This window comes from Homarus americanus, unplaced genomic scaffold (genome assembly GCF_018991925.1).
Source record: "Homarus americanus isolate GMGI-L3 unplaced genomic scaffold, GMGI_Hamer_2.0 scaffold43391, whole genome shotgun sequence".
Lineage (NCBI taxonomy): Eukaryota > Metazoa > Arthropoda > Malacostraca > Decapoda > Nephropidae > Homarus > Homarus americanus.
Window position 1 is genome coordinate 1 of NW_024743287.1, and position 25,258 is coordinate 25,258.

The following is a 25,258-nucleotide window of genomic DNA, read 5'->3' on the forward strand; positions in this document are numbered from 1 at the left end:
CCACTGCACTGCTCCACACACACACACACACACACACACCTCACCACCACAACACACGCTCACCCATCATCACCACACACAACACCACCCATCACCACACAAACCCATCACCACACACACACACCCACAACACACACCACCACACAACACCACCACCACAACACACCCCACCACCACAACACACCCACCCCACACACAAACACACCACCACCACCACACACAACACACCACCATCACCACACACACACACACACTCCACTTCATCACCACCAACACACACTCACCATCAACACACACCCATCATCACCACAACACACACACTCATCATCACCACAACACACACTCATCATCACCACAACACACACACACTCCTCATCACTCCACACACATCTACATCACCACACACAACACACCCATCACCACACACACACACACACTCACCACAACACACACTCATCATCACCACACAAACACACTCCACTCATCACCACACACACACTCACCATCACCCACACGCCACCACACCATCATCACCACAACATACTCCACTCATCCCCACACACACACACACACATCACCACAACACACTCATCATCACCACACAACACTCATTATCGCCATACACACTCATCACCACACACACACTCATCATCACCACACACACACTCCACATCATCACAACACACACCCATCATACTTCACACACACACTCATCATCACCACACACACGTCATCATCACCACACAACACTCATCATCACCACACACACACTCATCGTCACACACACTCGTAAATCACCACACACACACACCACACACACCACCACAACACACACTCCACCACCCACACAAACACACACACACACACACACCTACCATCACCACACACACACACACACACGTCACCACAACACACACCACTCATCACCCACACCCCACCACAAAACACCCACACCACACACACACACCCCACCACAACACACACCACCACACAACACACCCCATCACCCCACACACACACCCACCACACACCAACACACCCACCACACACACACACACCCACCACCACAACAAAACACACCCACCACACACACACACACACACACCACCACAACACACACTCCATCATCACCACAACACACACTCCATCACCACACACACACAACACACCCACCATCACCACCACACACCACCACACCATCACCACAACACACTCCACACTACCACAACACACCCATCATCACCACAAACACACCCATCATCATCACACACACACACCCACCACCACAACACACCCACCACAAACACACCACACACACACACACACACACACAACACACACTCACCACAACACACACCCACCACCACCACAACACACCCACACACACACACACACTCACCACAAACACACACCACCATCACACACACAACACACTCCACTCCATCACCACACACACACTCACCACCATCACCACAACACACCATCATCACCACAACACACCCACCATCACCACACACACACATCATCACCACACACACACAGTCCACTCACACACACACACACACACACACACACACACACTCACCACAACACACCCACCACCACCACACACACACACACACCTCCACTCACCACACACAACACACCACTCACCAAACACACACACACTCCACCACCACCAACACACACTCCACCACCACAACACACCACCACCACACACACTCATCACCACTCACACGCACACACTCATCATACTTGCACTCATCATCCCACACACACACTCATCATCACCACACACACACCATCATCACCACACACCACACTCATCATCACCTCACACATACTCATCATTCACCACACACTCCATCACTCACCACAACACACCCATCATCACACCACAACACACTCTCATCACCAAAACACACACTCACATCATCATCACAACACACACTCACTCATCACCAACACACTCCTCTTCACCACAACACACACACACACGCTCATCATCACGTCACACACAACACACTCACCACCACACACACACACCATCAGCTCACACACAACACTCATCATCACCACACACACACACTTACACACTCATCATCACCACACACACACACACTCCGCAACACACACTCATCACCTGACACACACTCATCATCACCCAACAAACTGCATCATCACCACACACACACACTCACATCACCACACACAACACTATCACACCACAGCACTCATCCACCACACAAACACACACACTCATCACCTCAGACAAAACACACCACCACCTCACCACACACACACACTCATCACCACAACAACACTTATCCATCACCACACAAACACTCATCATCACACACAACACACTCATTCATCACAACACACAAAACACTCTTATCACACCACAAAACACTCCATCACCACACGCACTCATGTCACCTCACACACAACACACTCACATAAGCACACAACACACACTCGTCATCACCACATGCGACACACTATCATCTCCACACACAGCATCGCACCACCCTGGTTTCACACACTCCTTCACATCACCACAACACTCCATCATCACAACACACACACTCATAAAAACATCACCACCCACACACAACACACTCCATCATCACACACACACATCACACACAAACACACCATCATCACCACACAACACACTCACATCACCACACACACCTCATCATCACCACACACAACTCATTGTATCATCATCATCACACACAACACACCCATCACCACACACACACTCATCATCACCCACACAACATCATCACCCACAACACACTCCATCACCTAGCACAAACACACTGTCATCATCACCACACACACACACACGTTTGCTCATCACAACACACGCCTACACAAACACACTCACACCACCACACACACACCATCACACCACACACCTATCATCACCACACACAACACCCATCATCACCACACTCGTTATCACCACACACAAACACACTCATCATCACCACGCAACACACTATCATCACCACACACACAAAAACACACTCATCACACCACACACACAACACTCATCATCACCACACACACTGACACAATCATCACACCACACACACTCATCACCACAACACACGCCATCTGCACACACTGCATCATCATACACACACAACACACCATCATCACCTCACAACACACACTAATCACCACACACACACCATCACCACACACACACACCATCATCAACACACACACACACTCATCATCACCACACACAACACACCCACACACACACTCATCGCCTGCTTACACACACTCATCGTCACACAACAAACTCCATCATCATCACTCACCACCTAATGCACTCATCATCACCACAGCATCATCATCATCACACACAACGCACTCATTCATCTCACAACAACACATATCTCACCAATGAAACTCTCAAGGAGTTCTCCCTGAGCTTGCTAAACCTCTGCTCCACTTCATCACTGCTTCTCAGTCAAGCTGAGATGCCCAGCTGACTGGAAGACTTATGTAATACCAGTGCCTAAGTCAACCAGCGCCCACACCCCAATCAGCCACGACTCCATTGCACCCCACACTCCAGCCTCCATCTGTCTGAAAACTTCCTCACTGAGAAACGAAAACGTCTGTAGCTGTCGCCTCATTGATTTCACAGAAGCATCTCGACCCAGCCGACTACAATAATCAGCTATTGACTGAGCTGGAGGTTCTATACCATGGTTGATCTCAGGACGACGCCTGTTGCACGCCCAGGGGCTGTTCCCCACCTTTCAGTCACTTCACCAGTGGCGCGCCCCCCAGGCACCAAGATGGGACCACTTGCTTCATCATCGATGCCCTAAGAGAAATCCCTGCCTGGCCAAAATATGTCGACGACTCCACCACTGGGATCAGCCACCTGGGTTCCCAACTCTCAGGATTTATTGAACAGTCTCCCAAAATCCCACCAACAACCACCATCAACTATACACCTTTAGGTCCACACCCAGATTCTGTCACCACATAGACAAACTAAATTGAAACCACACTGCCAGTGAAGTGTCAACCTCCAGTTTCTGTCTCCACCTCCTCCGCTGACTCCCAAGTCCTCGGGAGTTCCTGCACCTGAGCTTACACAACATTCATACTCCCAAGCCCATGCCTCCCCCCCTACCTGGTCTCTCCCTAAATGCCACACAACGAACACCCAGAAAGTGCAAGATGGCATGCAAGATTATTCTTCCCTCCCTACTCCACATATCACAGTTTCAACATTGACTGACCTTTCAACTCTCACTGACCATCACCACTTGACTCTATTCAAATTCTGCAAGCAGCTTCTAAGTCTACACCATCCTTACCACCTACCACCACCTGAGATCTCAGCCTGAGAATCCAGCCCAACTTTTTCAAATTACATATATATACCACTACATCATCACCACACACACCATCATCACCACACACAACACACTCCATCACCACACACAACACACCTCACCATCACACACACACACACAGTCATCATCACCACACACAACACACCCATCAACACACCACACACAACACACTCATCATCACCACACACACACACTCATCATCACCACACACAACACACTCCATCACCACACACAACACACTCCATCATCACCACACACAACACCACACTCATCATCACCACACACAACACACTCACCATCACCACACACACAACACACCTTACCATCACCACACACACACACTCATCACCACACACAACACACCATCATCACCACACACAACACACCCACTCATCATCACACACAACACACTCCATCACCACACACAACACGTCTACTCACCTCACACACACACAACACACCCATCATCACCACACACAACACACCCACTCATCACCACCACAACACACTCATCATCACCAACACACACTGATCATCACAAACAACACACACTCATCATCACCACACAACATACACACTCATCACCACACACCACACATCATCACCACACAACACACTCATCATCACCACACACAACACACTCACATCACCACACACAACACACTCACACCACACACACACACACTCATCAACACACACACACACCACCATCACCACACACACACTCATAACTCACCACACCCACCACCACACCCACCACTGACCACACACAGATACCACCACTCCACCACACACAACACACCATCCACCACACAACACACCCACCACACACAACACACCCCATCACCACACACAACAACTCCACACATGCCCACACACACACACCCATCACCACACACACACCACCACCACCCACACACACACACCACACTCACTCATCACCACCAAAACACACACTTCATCATCATCACCACACACAACACACACATCACCACACACACCATCATCACCACACACACAAACACACCCACCATCACCACACACACACACTCATCACCACACACACACACACACTCATCATCACCACACACACACACACACCACCATCACCACAAACACACACTCATCATCACCACACAACACACACCTGATCATCACCACACACAACACACACTCATCACCACACACAACACACTCCATCATCACCACACAACACACTCCACATCACTCACACAACACACCTCATCATCACCACACACAACACACTCATCATCACCACACACACACACTCATCACCACACACACACACACACTCATCACCACCACACACACTCACTCATCACCACAACACACTCCATCATCATCACCACACACACACACCACCATCACCACACACAACACACTCCACCATCATCACCCACACACACCCACTCCACACACTCATCACCAAACACACACCACACACACCATCATCACCACAAACACACTCATCATCATCATCACCACACACATTACACACTCATCATCACCACACACACAACACTCATCATCACCACAACACACTCATCATCATCACCACACACAACACACTCTATCACCACACACAACACACACACTCATCATCACCACACACAACACACTCATCACCACACACAACACACTCATCATCACCACACACAAAACACCCACATCATCACCACACACAACACACTCATCATCACCACCACCACACTCACCACCACCACACCACCACTCACACTCCACCCACACACCAACACACTCCACATCATCACCACACACAACACACTCATCACCACACATCACCCACCTGAGGTCAGGACAGCCCCAACCTGAGTGAAGTAAGAGAGTTGTGAGCCGACTCCTATCTGTGGTATTACCCAAACACAAGTGGCCAACCCTGCCTCCCCCCATGTACACTACTGTCTCCTTCTCATGTACACTACTGCCTCCCCCCATGTACACTACTGTCTCCTCCTCATGTACACTCTGTCTCCCCATGTGCACTACTGCCTCCCCATGTACTACTGTCTCCCTCATCCCTTCTGTCTCCCCCCCCGTGTACACTACTGTCTCCCCTGTGCACTGCCTCCCCCGTGTACCTCTGTCTCCCTCTCATGTACCTTTCTCCATGTGCCTCTGCCTCCCCCATGTACACTGTCTCCTCCCCATGTACACTGTCTCCTCATGTACACTGCCTCCTCCATGCCTGCCTCCCCATGTACTGTCTCCCTCTCATACCTCTCCTTGTCTCCCTCTCATGTTACTGCCTCCCCCGTGTACCTTCTGTCTCCCCTCTAAGTACTGTCTCCCCCATGTGCCTTCTTCTCCCCCATGTACACTGTCTCCTCATGCACTGCTCTGCCTCCTCCCATGTACCTCTGCCTCCCTCTCCATGTACACTACTGTCTCCCCCATCCTCTGCCTCCCCCATGCACACTACTGTCTCCCTCATGTGCCTCCCCCCGTGTACCTGTCTCCTCATGTACACTACTGTCTCCCCATGTACACTGCCTCTCATGTGCACTGTCTCCTCATGTACTGCCTCCCCCATGTTACTGTCTCCCTCTCTCATGTACTGCCTCCCCGTGTTTGCCTCTGTCTCCCTCTCATGTACCTGCCTCCCCCGTGTGCACTACTGCCTCCCCCGTGTGCACTACTGCTTTCCCCCGTGTGCCTACTGCCTCCCATGTACTATGTCTCCCTCCCATGTACCTCCTGCCTCCTCTCATGTACACTACTGCCTCCCCCATGTACATTACTGTCTCCCTCCATGTTACATCCCCTCTCATGTACACTACTGCCTCCCCATGTGCACTACTGCCTCCCCATGTACACTGTCCCCCCCATGTACACTACTGCTTGCCTCCCCATGTACTACTGTCTCCCCATGTACACTGTCTCCCCTCCCATGTGCATGTACACTACTGTCTTTCTCCTCCATGTACCTACTGCCTCCCCCATGTACCACTACTGTCTCCTCCTCATGTACTGCCCCTCCCCCATGTACTACTCCTCTCATGTACACTACTGTCTCCCTCTCATGTACCTCACTGTCTCCCCCATGTACACTACTGTCTCCCTCTCATGTACACTGTCTCCCTCATGTACACTACTGTCTCCCCCATGTACACCTCCTCTCTGCCTCCCTCTCATGTACATAATGTCTCCCTCTCCTTGTCTCCCTCTCATGTACACTACTGTCTCCCTCTCATACCTGCCTCCCTCCATGTACCTACTGTCTCCTCTCCCATCCTTGTCTCCTCTCATGTACACTGTCTCTGCTGTCTCCCTCTCTGTCTCCCTCTCGCCTCTGTCTCCCTCTCATGTACACTATGCTCCCCCATGTGCCTCCTCTCATGTACACTACTGTCTCCTCCTCATGTACACTACTGTCTCCTCCTCGTAACACTACTGTCTCCCTCTCATGCACACTACTGTCTCCTCTCATATTTCTGCCTCCTCTCATGTACACTACTGTCTCCCTCCCATGTACACTACTGTCTCCCTCATGTTTCTGTCTCCCTCTCCTTAACACTACTGTCTCCCTCTCCCATGTACTGTCTCCCCTCTCATGTACCTCTCTCCTCCTCTGTCTCCTCTGTGTACACTGTCTTCTCTCCATGTACACTACTGCCTCCCTCTCATGTACACTACTGCCTTCCCCTCCCCATGTACACTACTGTCCCCATGTACACTACTGTCTCCCCCATGTACACTCTGCCTCCCTCATGTACACTCTGTCTCCTCTGCAGCACTACTGTCTCCCTCTCATGCTTCCAGTGCCTGTCTCCCTCTCATGTACACTACTGCCTCCCCCATGCTTTTCTCCCCCCCATGTACACTTCCTGCCTCCCCTCATGTACCTGCTGTCCTCTCATGCTACTGTCTCCTCTCATGTACCCTCTTCCTCTCATGTACACTCACCCTCTCCTACTGTCTCCCTCCCATGCCTACTGTCTCCCTCTCCTTGTACTTCCTCCCTCTCATGTACCCTGTCTCCCTCCCTTAGCCTTTCTGTCTCCCTCTCATGTACACTACTGTCTCCCTCTCATGTGCACTGTCCCCTCCCATGTACACTACTGCCTCTCTCTCATGTACACTCTTTGTCTCCCTTCCATGTACTGTCTCCCTCTCATGTGCACTATTCTGCCTCCTCCTCATGTGCACTACTGTCTCCTCTCATGTACACTACTGTCTCCTCCATGCTACACTACTGTCTCCCCCATGTACTACTGGTTCCTCTCATGTACACTGTCTCCCTCCCATGTTTCTGCCTCCCCCGTGTACTACTGTCTCCCTCCCATGTACACTACTGCTTCCCTCATGTACTCACTGTCTCCCTCCCATGTACACTCTGTCTCCTCTCATGTACACTACTGTCTCTCCTCCCATGTACACCACTGTCCCTCCCCATGCCTCTTGTCTCCCTCCCCATGTACAATACTGTTCTCCTCCCATGTGCCTCTGTCTCCTCCCATGTGCCTGTCTCCCTCCCATGTACCTGCCTCCTCCATTAGCCTCACTGCTCTCCTTCCATGTGCTGTACATACTGCTTCTCCCTCCATGCCTCTGCTTATCCCTCCATTACTCTGTCCTCCCATGTACACTACTGTCTCCTCCATGTACCTACTGCCTCCCTCCCATGTGTTGCTGTCTCCCTCCCATGTACCTCTGTCTCCCTCCATGTACACTGCTCCTCATGTGCCTCCTCCCACATGTGCGCAATGCTGTCTCCTCCCATGTACTTGCTCCCTCCCATGTACCTCTGCCTCCCTCCCATGTACTGTACCTGTCTCCCTCCCCTTTCTGCCTCCTCCCATGTACACTCTGCCTCCCTCCCATGTACCTGCCTCCCCTCAATGTACCTTTCTCACCTTCTCCCATGTGTGAGCAAGTCGTTAGTGAAATTTGGTGGCTTGCATGAAAACTGTACATATCATTAAATACATTATACTGCTTAACAATTTAAAATCAGCTACACTGAAATAAGTTGTTCACAGTTATATTTCCGCCTCGACTGACTGCTGTTGCCTAAGCGGCCGTCTGTCATACTCATCCACCAATTTTCAGGGGCGTGTAATATTTCAATGTGATTCTGATTTTTTAAATGTTTTTACAATGTTTAGACTATGTTATGTAAAATATCTTGTGTCTTGCTGTTAACAGGTAAAAAATAAGTATAAATTAAATGCATTTTCCGAAAGCGTCAATTTGCTACCAGAGTTTAACAGTTAATTCATGTATAATACTTCTGATAAACTTCCTATGAGCTCATGTTTGAAATAAAGAATGCATGAATCTATATATAATTTAGCTAAATATCTTTCTCGTCAGAAACAGTCATTATGAATAAACCCATTTAGAAATACACCATTACAGTACTTCAGGATGAAATCGAACAAAATTGCAACAGCCAATCAGCTGTAACTCTTGAGGAGGGGCGGGGCATCTCTTCTCAGCTGGGAAAAAACGCACTGTAGTGGTGATGATGGTAGTGGTGATGGAGGTAATGGTGATAGTAGTGATGGTGATAGTGGTAATGGCGACATAATTAGTAAAACTAATTACAGGTGTGGTAAGACCTGCTCAATCCTCTACAATGGCAAATTTCCATAGAAAAACACTTTTTTAAATCCATTGTCCCCTTATAAAATGGTTAATCAACACAAGAAAAATACCAGAAGAATCTACTTACATTTATCTTTAATTATAGCATAGCTAGAGAGTTGTGTGGAGTGTTGATGATCAGTGTGGAGTGATGAAAGATGTCTTGTTTGAAGCTGCTGCACACAGCAGGAAGTGATGTTGACACACACAGGTCTTACTTGAAGGATCTTTTAAATCATATTTTTATCTTATACAGGTAGTTGCTACAAAACACAAAATATTTATATTTTCCTCAAAATAACTATAAAATACTGAACAGTAGCAATATTCAGGCAGCACAAATCTTATCACTATCTTCAAATGCATACACTATTTATATGTACTTCTACTGAATTTAGAATTTCTTGATGTAAGTCTTTGTAGCACAGAATCCACAAGGTAACTCTACACTCCTTACACCAAGTCACTAGGGGGAGGGAGACACCTGTCTGTAGGCCTAACACTGTCCTCACCACCTCAACAATATTGACATTCTCTGGGTTCTGTTTCCTCCCCGTCATTGTCTTCATCACCTGATACTTTATCAGCGCCGCTCAAATCAAGCAACTCTTGATGAACAGCATTACTGTAAAGCAAATGCCTTTGCTTGCACTTGGAGGAGTGAGGTGGGTCATAAGAGAGGTCTAAGGGTGTGCATCCCTCACAATACCTGGTGGATAACTGACCACGAGATAAATACTCGCAAGTTGAGTGGCCAATTACACAAATACCCCATACAAAGTATTGTCTCCTGTCTGGACATTCAACATATGCCGCGAAAATTAAAAATGTTCAGGAGGGTCACCCAGGATTTAAGGGTTAAAGATTGGATACATTTGTGCAGATCAGAGAGATGTAAGACAGAGAATAGCGATCCAAATATATAAGTGTAGAAGATGGTTGGGATGAGTCATGGGTGCAGAAGAGGGGAAACAATGTCGGAGTTTATTTTGCTTGTAGTAGGGGCAACTGAACCAGTATGGTGCAATCAATGATGGAGGTTCTGATATTCTCATCTTCAAGCTGTCAAAACTCCAGAAAACATGGCCTGAGAGGAAGTAGGTCGAGGAGCGCACGGTGAAGGCAGCCGAGTAGTTGCGTGGAAGACCTCGCCACACGGTCACGTCCCTTGGGTAATCCGGCTCTGCGCGACCATCTGTGCCGAGGCGCCAGTAGTGGTCCCCGCTGAACAAGTAGATCCTGCCATTGTGACCCCACACCATGGCAGTGTCTAGATAACTCACATTCACTCCAAGATCTGTCAGTTTACCAGTAGTCTTCAGGCGAAGGCTCCTCCCTAATTCATAGTATGAAGAACCACCGAAGAATATCAACGTGTTCTCCCGGGAGACGTACACTGCGTCAACACGTCTCATTGAAGTAGGCAGTCCAGGGAACCTGTTCCATATCCTGTTTGGGGACTCATTTTTGTACATGTAACCTTTCCTACTGATACGCCAGTAATAGCCGTCCTTGAAGAAGTAAAACTCACCATGGAACTTTATCACAGCATCAAAGTCGGTGTCACAGGTGTCAGGGGGGCCATCCTGTGGAGGGTCCCCAGCAGGGCAAGGTACGTCATCAGAGGGCTTAATGGGTTTGGTTGGAGTTGTTGTAGGTTTGGTAGTTGGAGTTGTTGTAGGTTTGGTAGCTGGAGTTGTTGTAGGTTTGGTAGTTGGAGTTGTTGTAGGTTTGGTTGGAGGGAAGTGGGGGTTGGTGGGTAGAGTCACTGGTGGCAAAGTTTGAGGTTTGTATGGAGTAGTTCTAGGCAAAAAGGGAGTTATGTATGGAGTTGTTGGAGGTCTTAAAGTCGCTGTAGTATAATGTGACTGTGGCCTGCCATAGAGAGTCTGAATACCATACTTGTCATCAAAAGGCAGCTTTAAGTCTTCAGGGAAATCCTGATAGTAGGGAGCCATAAGAGCATTTTCCACGTCAGAGTGGCGGAGACCCAGGGAGTGACCAAGTTCATGTGCTGCAGTAATCAGCAGACTCTTGCCCTTATACTTCTCTCTCAGGTGATGAGCAACAAAGTTTTCTGAATCATCAAAGTGCAGGTCCCCTCCTATTCTGGGTCCTGGGTAAAAGGCATGGGCTAGAACGCGGCCTGGACCGTCGAATATATAACCGTCACTGTGGTCTCCCTCGAGAAAGTCTATATAAATATCCACTTGAGGTTTATCCTTAGGTACTGTATGTATATTATGTATGCTGGATTATGTATTATGTATGTATATTATGTATGTGCTCCATTTATATTTGTTCAGCCTAGCTAGCAGCGTGTGGCAATGTTATTACCATATCCCACATGCTTAATTAATGTGCCTGGCGACGTATGGAAGCTGCTAATGTATCACTTGCCATACGTCGTCTATACTTGCCATACGTCGTCTATAGCAGTTGACCAAGAGCTTAGCTAGGGAGCAGTGCTACCCACCTCTGTGTACATACTCTTATCCAGTAAACCGAACCTACAAAACTATACAGGTGTTTGTGTTCTCTCCTGTATATAGAACTTATTACCCAGAACACCTAACATGGCGCAGTGCGTAGTTTTACTGGATTATTACGAGTGATTAGTGCAAGTTTGTGGAAAGCCGGCTTATGACTCCCGCCTTGGTGTCAACCCTGCGTCATCCCTCGAAGAATTTCGCAACTTCGAGCAGTGTCAGTGACAGTGATTTTCTGTGAAGTGTTAAGTGCATTGTGTGTTTCGTGCCATTCATGTGTGACCTTGTTCGAACGGATTTCCAAGGTATACGGCATGTTCTGGGCATTTGTGGGGTGTAGAGCTCAGCGCACCCTCCTCTGACCGTTTACAGAGGGTGACTGAGCTACTCCTGTCTCCACCCCCCTCCCTCACAGCGCCGCCTCCACCCCCCCTCACAGCTGGGGCGAGACGCTTTGCCTGCCTGGGACACACACACACACACACACATACATGTACTAACACTTGCTGACCGCGCGGCTTCATTATATATATTTTATATATATAACCTACTTATCTGTGTATTTAATTAAATTTTTTTGTCTGAAATCTTGTTGATACGACGGGCTGACCGGTCAACACTGATTTAAGACACAGTACACAGATAAAGTAGTTATATCTCATGCCTTACGTAGCCGTGGACCCAGCGCCTGGATGGGTCAAGCGGATGATAGTCCCCCAGAGATGGATGACCAGGCCGGCCACGACGCTCCAGCTCCCACAACATCGCGCAGCCCTTCACCTCAACATTCAGCGTTATCTCCAGAGATAATTGCCTTAATGAAGTTTATGAGAGATGAGAGACGCGAGGATGAAGCTCACAGACGTTTGGCGGATGAGCACAGAAGGCAAGCAGAGGCAGAACGAGACCACCAACGGAGAATGGAAGACAGTGCACGGTTTGAAGCCTTGATATCTCGCCTCACTGTTAACCAAGCCCCTGGCTCTAACACTGCCTCGGTACTGAATGGTTCAGATACCTCATCCATGCTTCCTTCACGCCCCCCAGCCCCACCTAAAGCAGCAGCTCAAACACCGCCCATCTTGGAGCCTGATGTAAATTTCCAGACTTTTCGCGAATGGCGGCGGCGGTGGGCTGATTATGCTACAATGGTGGATCTCCAGAGTTTGTCACAGCCTAAACAACTCATCCAGCTGCGTATGTGCCTGTCCTTGGAAGTTCAGCGTGTCTTAGAACATACGTTGCAGGTACCCCCAACCTCTTCGCTGTCTGTAGAGGAGGTACTGGACGTTCTACAACGGCACATCAAAGGACAGCAGAATGAAGCTCTGCGCAGGAGGGAATTGTTTAGCTGCAGACAGATGGAGGGTGAGTCTTTTGACGCTTTTTATGTACGTCTTAAGAGAGCCTCGGAAGAGGTAGATATATGTTTAGGCCACCACCAGCAGTGCGAGGAGACCCAGTTGAAGCAGGTGATCCTGATGGGTGTTAAGGACGAGGAACTTGTCCAACGCCTCACCTCCCTCGACTCTTCCTCTTCTCTTCAGGATGTGTTGACGATATGTCGCTCCTATGAGGCTGCCAGGTGTGCCACCTCTGCCATCCGAGCTCCCCCTACAGCTGTACGCGCTGTGTCCCGGTACAAGAAGGACAAGAAGTCCGCTCCTACGCCTTCGCCCACCACGTCCACGCCCGGTTCATTTTGTAACAACTGTGGTAAGCAGCACGGAACACAGGTGTGTCCAGCTGCTCAGTCTACCTGCAACAGTTGTGACCGTATGGGCCACTGGTCGCTCACAGTGCGGTGCCCAGCTAAGTACGTACAGTGCAATGTGTGCGGTCGTCTGGGCCACTATGACAAGTGTTGCCCTACCCACGAACCCAAGGGACAGCGTCGGCGGAAGCTTCGGCGCCCTTCTACCAGTGAGGGCCGCCCACAGTCGCCAAATCAGAGGCACGACGACCCTGGACAAAGCTCGACCCATTTTAGGAGGGTGTACTCCTCGCATCCCAGGACCAAAGTCCCCCAGTACATCAGCGTCATCGTGACCTACGGCGGTGTGTCATCCCGTCTTCAGATGTTGCCCGACACCGGCGCTGATGCTACAGTCATCGGTCCCCAGCATTTGCGATGCTTGGGGCTCTCTCCAAGCGATCTAGGACCGCCTCCCAAGGACCTCTGCGTCATGGCAGATGGTTCACAGATGGCCCCAGCCCTGGGTTCACTCTATGCACATGTCACCTTTGGCAACAGGTCGTGTCAGGCCTGGATTGACGTGCATAATGGTGTCCCGACTCCCTTGCTGTCCTACAGACATTGTGAAGAGTTGGCCATCATCTCCCAGGACTTCCCAACACCGATTCTCGAGGTAAATTACGCCAACAGGGTGCATGAAGGGAGCAGCAACTACCCTGCTGCCGCCCTACCCCTACCTCTGGCCAGTGACACCTCTCCTTCGGTAGTTGTCCCTGCTGCATCACGTCCCCACGCCCTGGCTCGCCTTCACGACAGTCACCGTGGAGCTGAGGCCACCAAACGATGTGCACGACAGACTGTGTTCCGGCCTGGCATCGACCCCGACATCTCCAATGCTGTCCAGGTGTGTAAGCCCCGCCACGTATTACAACCCAGCCAGCAGCAGGTACCCTTCATGAGTGACGACAACCCCACCCGCCCCTTTGAGTCTGTGTCGGCAGACTTTTTCTGTGTGTCAGGAAAGTCCTTCCTGGTTATCGTCGACCGTCTCTCTGGTTGGCCGGTTGTCATCAAGGGCGGTAATGACACGACGTCTGCCGCCACCATCAGCAAGTTCCGCCACTACTTCCGTGACGTGGGCGTTCCTGTACGCCTGCGAACCGACGGAGGGCCTCAGTTCACAAGCCGGGAATTTGCTGTGTTCCTCGACCGATGGGGAGTCCGGCATGTGTTGTCATCGCCCCATTACCCGCAGTCCAATGGCCACGCTGAGGCTGCTGTCAAATCCTTGAAGCACCTCATCCTTAAGGTGGCCCCTTCTGGGAATATTGACTGCGAGGCCTTCGACCGGGGTCTTCTTGAACTCCGCAACACACCTAACTACACCGGACGCTCCCCTGCCCAGGTTTTGTATGGACGCCCCCTTCGTTCTTGTGTCCCTGCTCACCCTCAATCCTTCTCCAAGGAGTGGCAGGCCAAGACAGAGGATTGTGATCGCCGAGCCGCCGAACGTGTTCAGGACGTCGTCGCCCGCTACAACGACCACGCCCGTTCTCTCCCCAGGTTGAGTGTCGGTACCCAAGTCCGTGTTCAGGACCCGACCTCCCTACGTTGGGACAAAGTAGGCGTAGTCATGGGTCTCGGCAGGTCACGGGACTACCAGGTGCGGTTACCCAGTGGTCGCGTGTGGTGGAGGAACCGCCGTTTTCTCCGCCCCGTAACACTGCCTTCTGCTGGCCCCGCCACCAGTGTTGAGTCCCACACCCTTCCCAGTGATGAAGTCCCTCGACGCTCAGAACGGATCCAGAAGAAGAGGTCCGCTCAAGACTTTGCTATGAGCGTATAGGGGGGAGGGAGGTGTATGTATATTATGTATGCTGGATTATATATTATGTATGTATATTATGTATGTGCTCCATTGTATATTTGTTCAGCCTAGCTAGCAGCGTGTGGCAATGTTATTACCATATCCCACATGCTTAATTAATGTGCCTGGCGACGTATGGAAGCTGCTAATGTATCACTTGCCATACGTCGTCTATAGCAGTTGACCAAGAGCTTAGCTAGGGAGCAGTGCTACCCACCTCTGTGTACATACTCTTATCCAGTAAACCGAACCTACAAAACTATACAGGTGTTTGTGTTCTCTCCTGTATATAGAACTTATTACCCAGAACACCTAACAGGTACCTCTATTAAAGTGAGGCCAGACTCACGCTCCCACACTTCCATGGCGGCATGTATTTCCCGCCTTATGACTTCTGAGGGGATGCGGTCTATGTGGCGGCTGGGGGTTCTTAAAGTCCAAGTCAGGTTCATCTTGTCCCATTTATTCCCGTGCAATGAGTAGCGACGTACCCTTCCAGCGTTTACCTTCCCAATTTGTTCATCATCTTCATCTGGAACACCGCAGAACAGAATTCTATCTTGATTGTTTGGCGTCACTTCGGTGATGCTTTTCATGGAACCATTGGAACGTTCACTGATAACTGCTATTTCTTTGTCAGAAACTTCAGGATATGTGTTTTCTGATGTTGTTATTAGTGAAAAGAAAAAAGTGAATGTGAGGAAGGATGCTGTATAAATATGCTGGCTCTTCATCTTATGTCAGCTTCTTGTTTACTTTATGGGGATTTACATAAAATTTCTTGTCTGATTATAACAGACAGTAAATTTACCTTCAATGAGTGAGGTTTTGATGTAGTTCAGTTAGTATTCCCCACATCACATATGATTATCCTCATTTGATGCATCACAAAACACTATCACTTGTCTATATGTTTCCCGTCACTGTGAGGTGCTTCAAAAGACAAAATTATTTCCTTTAACTAACAGGAGTGTATAATTATCATACACATACTCTAGGAAGCTGTCCACAATATGTGTCAAAAGATTGGAAAGTAAAGATAGATCCAGTTATCTCTTTAATAAAATACTATCGCCAATATGCTTTTGTTTTCTGTGTCAATATAATATTGATCATAGATGAAACTGACTAAAAAAAACACATCACACTAGAGATGAAGTGCAGTCAGGGTTATGACACAGAGCAGAGACAGCTAACTACTGAGTGACCAACAGGATGTGAACAATAGAAAAGCCCCAGGAATACCAGTGATAAAATTATCATATATACAGTAATAACTTGCCAGCTGTAAGTCTTCAACTCCTGTATGACATTAGGTTGTGTAATACAGTAACCTTTCTCAAGTCTATGTATTCATGAAACTATATGGCTAACATTATGAGCTACTGATGAACTTACAACATGGACACAATAGATGGAGGGATAGTTTGATTGATTAATAGATACAGGTTGACAACCCTTTATCCGAAAATCCAAAAACCGAAAAGCACTGAAAACCGAAAGTTTTTTTTTGTGAGGCAATTTTTTTTTTTTTTTTTTAAACAGGGATTAGCCCACCCGGGCATAGATCACTGACCCACATCAGGGCCTGGGGGGCGAAAATGTAATAGTAATAATAATTATAATAATAATAATTATTCATAGTAAATAAAAATTTTAATAAAAATACAAGGTACACCAAAATAAAATAATATGATAACATTATTAATAATAATAATAATAATAATAATAATAATAATAATAATAATAATAATAATAAAATTCATAAAAATAACAATAATACAGGAGTACTGTAATAATGAAATAATAATAATAATAATAATATAAAGAAATACAAGAACGAAAAAAGATCAAAAGTGAGAAACACGACCTAGACCTATGAATTATTATTATTATTATAATTTTTATTATATTTTCACCCCCCAGGCCCTGATGTGGGTCAGTGATCCATGCCTGCGGGCTAATACAAAAAAAAAAAAAAAAAAAAAAAAAAAAACATTCTGAAAACCGAAAAATTCCGATATCCGAAACGCCTCTGGCCCCAAGGATTTCGTATAATGGATTGTCAACCTGTAATAGATAGATAGCTATATGGACAGATATAGGAGGATTGATATACTGTACAGTGGTCCCTCGGTTAACGAACACAATTCATTCCAGAAGGTTGTTCGTTAACTGAAAATTTTGTTAACCGAAACCAATGTTTTAATGGAATTTTGGGTAATTGGTTCCAGCTCACCAAATATTACATAAAGTAAAAAAAAAATGCAGTAAAGTACACTTACTTTGAGGTGTGTATGTAGAAGGCTCCTGGATGATGATGATGGGAATTTGAAGTGGGTGGTGGAGGAGGAGAAGGGAGAAGAGAAGGAAGTGGGGGTGGAGGAGAAGCATTTTACTTCTTCTTGGAAGGTGAGTCACCTTCCATGAAAATGTCAGGAACCTCTGGGCTGACAGATTCTCCAGCAGGAAAATCCTCTCTCTTTTTTTGAAGTGGAAGGCTGAGGGGTAGCATCTTTTTCCCGCTGCCTTTTAGTGAAGAAACTGTCAATTTTTGTTTGTGGGGCATTTCTCCTCCTCATCATTATCTGATTTTTGAAGGAGACCACTGTGTCCTCAACACTACACAAAATAGGTTCTGTTGTTTCCACATCTGGGTGCCTTGATGCCAGTTTCCTGAACATCTCCCAGCGGTAAACAACATCTTTTAAGTCTGAAGAAGACATATGGTCATCACTTTCCGTTTCCTCCTCACCACTGTCAGCCTCTAACATCTCATCCAGTTGCTGCAAGTCGACAGTAGTAAGTTCCTGCTCATTAGACATCACAAGCTCTTCCACATCATCCTCCTCCACTTCGAGGCCCAATGACTGACCAATGGACACAATCTCCTGGTCCAACTCCGTTTCTTCCTCAAATCCCTCAAAATCATGGACTGCTGATGACCACAGTGCTTTCCATGCAGAATTGAGGGATCTAATGGAGACTTCTCGCCATGAGGACACAATCAATTTTACAGCCTCCAGGATGTTGAATTGTGTCTTCCAGAACTGTGCCAGTGTTAGTTCAGGATCAGTGGAAGTTGCCTGATGACACCTCTTGAACATTTTCTTTATGTACAACTTCTTGAAGTTGCTGATCACATTCTGGTCCATTGGCTATATAATTGATGTAGTGTTGGGAGGCAAAAACAACACTTTGACAAAGTCAAATTGAACCTCCAAAGTGCTGGCAAGTTGAGGGTCATGACCAGGGGCATTATCCATAAGGAGAAGAGCCTTTAAAGGGAGTTTATTGGTGGATAGGTAGCTCTTCACAGAAGGGCAAAACACCTCAACAGCCCATTCATTAAAGATATGTCTTGTCACCCATGCCTTACGGTTGGACTTCCAATAAACTCCACGTTGCCCTCTTAACACCTTTTGTTGCTTGAACACCCTGGGGTTCTCAGAGTGGTGGACAAGCATAGGCTTCAGTCAGAAATCCCCTGAAGCATTGGCACCAAGCAATAGCGTGAGAGGGTCCTTCATGGGTTTTTGCCCAGGTAAAGAAGCTTCATCTCTGGTGATGAATGTCATTTTGGGTATTTTCTTCCAGAACAGCCCAGTTTCGTCCACATTGAACACTTGCTGTGGAAGATAATTTTCTTCCTCCACCAATTTCTTAAACTCCACTACAAACTTTTCTGCTCCTTCTTTATCTGCACTGGCAGTCTCACCATGCCTAACAACACTAAAAATGTCACTTATTTTCTTAAATTTTTCGAACCAGCCCTTGCTGGCCCTAAACTCTTCAAACTCAGTTTCAGAAGACCTAGGTTGATCTTCCTTCAAATGTTCGTAAATTTCCCAGGCTCTTTCATAAATAAATTCAGTAGAAACTGAATCACCTTTCATTTGTTTTTCCCCAATCCAAATAAGAAGTAACCTCTCTGTTTCTTCTATTAATTATCTACCTTTAAAAACTCTGGTAGATTTGTCTCTCACTTTCACTTCTTTGAACTTGACTTTCTGTGCAAGAATTGTCGACACAGTTGATGCCGACATGCCATATTCCTTACTAAGCACATTTGTTCTAATGCCTTCTTCATGTTCCTCAATGGTTTCCTGTTTCACTTGAATTGAAATCGCCTTTCTCGATTTCTTTAGAGCCATGCTGGATTCAATACAGTAATTTCACCACTAAAATTTTAAGTTCACTAGCTGAAATTAAAGATTATTTTCTTTAAATCAACACTGCACTGCATTATATATTATCAATATGTAAAATAAATTTCAAAATGACCAATAATTGTAAAGTCCAAAAATCCGGACTGCTTGGGAATTGGGTCGGTCCGGATTTTCCGATTTTCCAGATTCTCAGGCAGTACTTTTAAAATTCAAATTTAAGGAGCAATAAAGAAGAGATGAACAGGTACATTTTGATAGTTTATTCATTAGCAAATATAGCATGCTTCATTTATCAAAACGAGCAGTTTTAAAGAAAAAGCTGTGAATTCTAGAATTTTATTCTTTGCCTTTTTATATCATAAATTGTAGACTTTCCAATGCCGTATGTTTCCATTAGAACAGTATTGCTCACACCATGTTCTAGTTTCTTAATTATTTCAAGTTTGTCACTCAATTGCAACGTGTTCTTCTTTCTCTTCACACAACGAAGTTAATCTACTTTAGGAGCCATTATTATGGGCTTGTACAGTACTCTGTAAATGGAAAGAGTAGGACTCAAAATTACATATGTTGTCACAGTTTGATTGGTCGTTTTAAAGTGGCGACCGCGTTGTCGCTTGTTGTCGCTGTGCAACTGTGGCGCTCATACATGCGCACATACACACAAAAGCCAGCTAAAAAAAAAAAAGCGAGTTTTCGAAAAGTCCGGATACTGTACTATACTGTAAAAACGTAAAAATAGTTTATGTTCAAGAGAGTCTCAAGCAAGATGTTACCTCTACTGACCAGATATACAAACTGACGCCTGTTTGGCGAGTTGAGTGACTGTTTGGCGCGCTAAAAACTACAGTCTGCACGGATTGTGAGATCGTGTGCTGAAAAAATATGCATACGCAAGGCTAAGGACAAACTCATTGCATTTTCTTTGAAATATAATGTTGATGCAACTTTTAAATCATCATCTGTTGGTGCAAGGAAGCGTATGAGTGGAAAAAGATACAAATCTTGAGGAGGCAGTGACGAAGTGGTTTGTGCAGCAACGATCCTGTGGTAATGTCGTCCGTGGTGTAGAAATACAAGCTGCTGTTGTTAAGCTAGCAAGTCATATGGGCATCGAGAATTTCGAAGCTAGCGACAGGTCTAAATCGCTGTGGAATGTGTCATCTACCGAAGGAAAATGAAATTAACATATTGTAATGTCTTATATAGCTAGTTATATGATGTTTACAGTACAGTATTTCCTGTATTTTTGTTACTGTGTATCATGTTCAGCGTACAGTATATATACGGTACTATATTTCCTAACCTAACCTAAATTGGTTAATTCGGACAATCGGCTAAAACGGACACCCTCCCCCCCTATTAGTCCGAATTAACGAGGGTCGACTGTATTTACAATTATGTTATATAAATAAAGTCAAGTAACACTTACCACTTCAATTAATACTTTGTAGTGTTTCCTCTGAGCTTCAGACAGTCTTTTAGCCTTCGAGGAATACTGTCAGCAAGGTTTTGCAAGAGGTCAGGTGGCAAGTTAGCCCAGGTATCCTTGATGGCTGCCTCTAGCTTCGGGATTGATGATGTGTCAGCGTCGCACAGACGACGCTTAACAATGGACCACAAATTTTCTATTGGGTTAAGATCTGGGCTACTGCCAAGCCAGTCATTAAGGAAAGGTACCTCACAGTCTTTGAGCCACTGTATGACACTTTTAGCAGTGTGGCATGGGGCACCGTCCTGCATGAAAAGGCTTGCCTTAGCTTTATCAAATGATTCAGGTAAGAAATCACTGAGCAGCTCAAGATAGTTGTACTGATTCATCATCTGGTTCTTAGGGAGGATTACTAGTTCACCAACACCATAATACGTAAAGGAAGCCCAAACCATAAGCGAGGCAGGGTGCTTAACAGTCTTTACAGTGTACTGTGGGAGGTGCGCGTCTGAGTGGGTGGGGGGCGGTACACCCTCCCTCCATTACTCCCAGTCACAGAAAACGTAGCCTCATCTGACCATAATACACTCCTCCACGTCTCTAAATCCCACACTTCATATTTCTTGCAAAATTTCACTCTATTTTCCTTCTGTCTCTTCGTCAACAGAGGTTTACGTCGGGCACGAAAGCTCTTAAATCCCAGGTCATCGTGGAGGGCTTGTTGAACACAACGTAACAAGACGTGACTCAGAAGAAGGGGGTTTCTCTCTTTCACTTCATGTGCTGTGAGTGAGGGATTGGACCGAACTTGTCGAGAAATAACCTTAAGTGTCCGTGGAGACAATAATTTAGGCCTACCAGACTTAGGTAATGGAGCTGGTAACTCATCCTCTCCAAGGTCACGAAAACGTTTAACAGAGTGGTTAATATTAAGGTCAAATAAGCTGCGGTTAAGTTAGTTTAGGTTAGCAATAGGGTAGTAAATGCTATGGTCAAATAAGCTGGGGTGGGATTACTGGCCAGACAAAACAAAATTCCCTGGCTTTTCCAGGGTTTCCAGGTTGTTATATATATGTATGTTTATATGCTGCCTTTATTGAATATATATATTATGTTACTTATTACCAAAGTCAGAAAGTGTTTAGGCTTGTGTAAACACGAAATGTGTCAGGCACGTTGTAACCAAGAACAGAGAATAAACGACCAGCCAGACAGACCATGTGACTCGTCATTCTCCCATTAAATAACGCAAGATACTACACTGGCGACGAGGATTGGATTCACAAAGTGTTGGTGAAGTCCTTGAAGAGAGGATAGTGACCACTAAAGGGAAGGCTACTCTGAACCTGGAGAATTTAAGTGAAGAGAGCAACCATGGCTGGCGTCAGTGGATACATTGGACGAGTGGGGGAGTCTGATGCAGACAAGGAAGATTTCACATCATATTGTGAGAGAATGGACTTCTTCTTTCTGGCAAATGAATTAATGGACGACGGTGGGGATGCTGAGAAGAGAAAAGTCCTTGAAGAGAAAAGGAAGGCAATCTTTTTGACAGAGGTAGGAGCTAATGTTTATTCTACTCTGGTCAATCTGCTTTACTCCAGACAAACCCAAAGACTCCTCACTGATTCAGATTACCAAGATTCTGAAGCAACATTCTGATCCTGCTCCACTTGAGATCGCTGAAAGTTACAGATTTGGCACAAGAGATAGAGGTAAAGATGAATCAGTAAGTAATTATATAGTAGCTTTGAAGAAGTTATCCTTTCACTGTAACTTTGGACAGTTCTTGAACCAAGCTCTAAGGAACAGGTTTGTAATAGGCCTGAATTATGAAAAATACAGAATAAGTTAATGAACACCACTAACTTAACTTTTGAAAGTGCATGTCAGATAGCTACAAGCATGGAACTAGCCGAGAAAAACACCAGAGAATTTGGTCCCAATGCTGGTAGTGAAACAGTTGGCAGTAGTGGCTCAGTGTGTAAAGTAACTGTAGCTAAAAGGAATAAGTATACCACAAAACAAGGAACACATGCTGATTTAAAATGTAAGAGGTGCCGAGGGAAACATGAAAGCTTTCAGTGTAAGTTCAAGAATTCAAAATGTTACAATTGTCAACGTATTGGACATATTGCTCCTGCTTGTAGAAGTGATAAAGGTAGAGTATATGCCGTTAAAGGTGGAGAGAAGGAAATGAAAAACAGTATTCATGAGTGTTAGTAATTTTGGATCTGATAATGATGAGAGTGCCCATGTGTTTACTATTTACACCAGTCGCAAAGAGAAAGTTAAACATAGGTATAATGTGGACTTGTGTATTAATGACACACCTGTAACCATGGAAATGGATACTGCAGCTGATTTCTCCATAATGAGTAAAGATATGTATGAGAAACTATTTGCACATGTGCCTTTAGAAGACTCAGGTGTCAAGTTGAGAACTTATACTGGAGAGATTTTGAACACAGAAGGTAAATTAGAGTGTGAGGTAAAGTACAAAAATCAGAATTTAAAGTTGCCATTAATTGTAGCTAGTTTTGTGAATAGACCAACTTTGTTAGGTAAGAACTGGTTGTGTGAACTTGAGATGGACTGGAAGGAGATATTTAGTGTTAGAATGTGTAACAGTATTCCAGGTCTTGAGAAATTGCTTGAAAAATACAAGATTTTATTTGTAAAGGGACAGGATGGTATAAAGGGTTATGAAGCTCATATCACCATTGACAAAGATGTTACACCTATATATGCTAAGTCCAGACCTGTTCTTATGCATTGAAAGGTGAGGTTGAGAAGGAATTAGACAGACTTGTGAGTGAGGGAATTATTGTGAAAACCGCCAAGAGCAATTGGGCTGCTCCAATAGTAATTGTACCTGAAGCTGATAAATCTATTAGACTATGTGGTGATTATAAAGTTACCATTAATCAAGCTGTTGAGGATGAGCAATATCCCTTACCCACATCTCAAGATTTGTTTGCTGCACTAACAGGTGGAACCTTTTTCACTAAGTTAGACTTGACCCAAGCATATGCTCAGGTCTCTGTTGATGCTGAAAGTCAACAGTACCTTACCATCAACACTCATAAAGGATAGTATAAGTTCAAAAGGTTGCCTTATGGTGTTAAAAGTGCACCAAAGATATTTCAGTGCATTATGGACAAAATTCTTGTGGGTCTTCCCAATGTGTTATGTTTTCAGGATGATGTCCTTATTGTTGACAGTGACATCCAAAATCATGTCAAAACCCGAGCCACAGTATTCGAAAGATTGTTGGCACACAATGTCAGGCTCAACAAGAGCAAATGTTCATTCCTAGCTAAAGAAGTAACTTATCTTGGCTACAAAGTGAATGCAGAAGGGCTGAGACCTGTAGAAGATAAAGTAGGAGCCATAGTAAATTTACCTGCTCCAAAAAATGTCAGTGAATTGAAAGCTTTCCTAGGTATGATACAGTATTATTCAAGGTTCTTGAGTGGACTTTCATCAGTTTTAGCCCCTCTGCATGAACTATTAAAGAAAGGGATACCATGGAAATGGAACAGTGCAACTCAGAAGTCATTTGAAGATTGTAAAGCTG

General features: G+C 46.0%; 1 protein-coding gene across 1 annotated transcript; it reads right to left on the minus strand.

The window, feature by feature from the left end:
- Positions 1-9,962: 9,962 nt before the first annotated feature.
- Positions 9,963-17,583, minus strand: LOC121877135 (matrix metalloproteinase-2-like). Its single transcript, XM_042382756.1, has 2 exons — positions 16,388-17,583; positions 9,963-12,255 (listed from the first exon to the last, which is right to left on the minus strand). The coding sequence occupies exons 1-2, from the start codon at positions 16,809-16,811 to the stop codon at positions 10,910-10,912; spliced, it is 1,770 nt and encodes a 589-aa protein (XP_042238690.1). The 5' UTR covers positions 16,812-17,583; the 3' UTR covers positions 9,963-10,909.
- Between the last annotated feature and the right edge of the window lie 7,675 nt (positions 17,584-25,258).

Bases quoted from the DNA above. Each gene is read 5' to 3' on its own strand.
- LOC121877135 (XM_042382756.1), bottom strand. From the start codon at position 16,811: ATGAAGAGCCAGCATATTTATACAGCATCCTTCCTCACATTCACTTTT. The intron at 12,256-16,387 runs GTTCTGGGTAAT...ATATACATACAG, and splicing joins AATAGAGGTACCTGTTAGGT to TACCTAAGGATAAACCTCAA.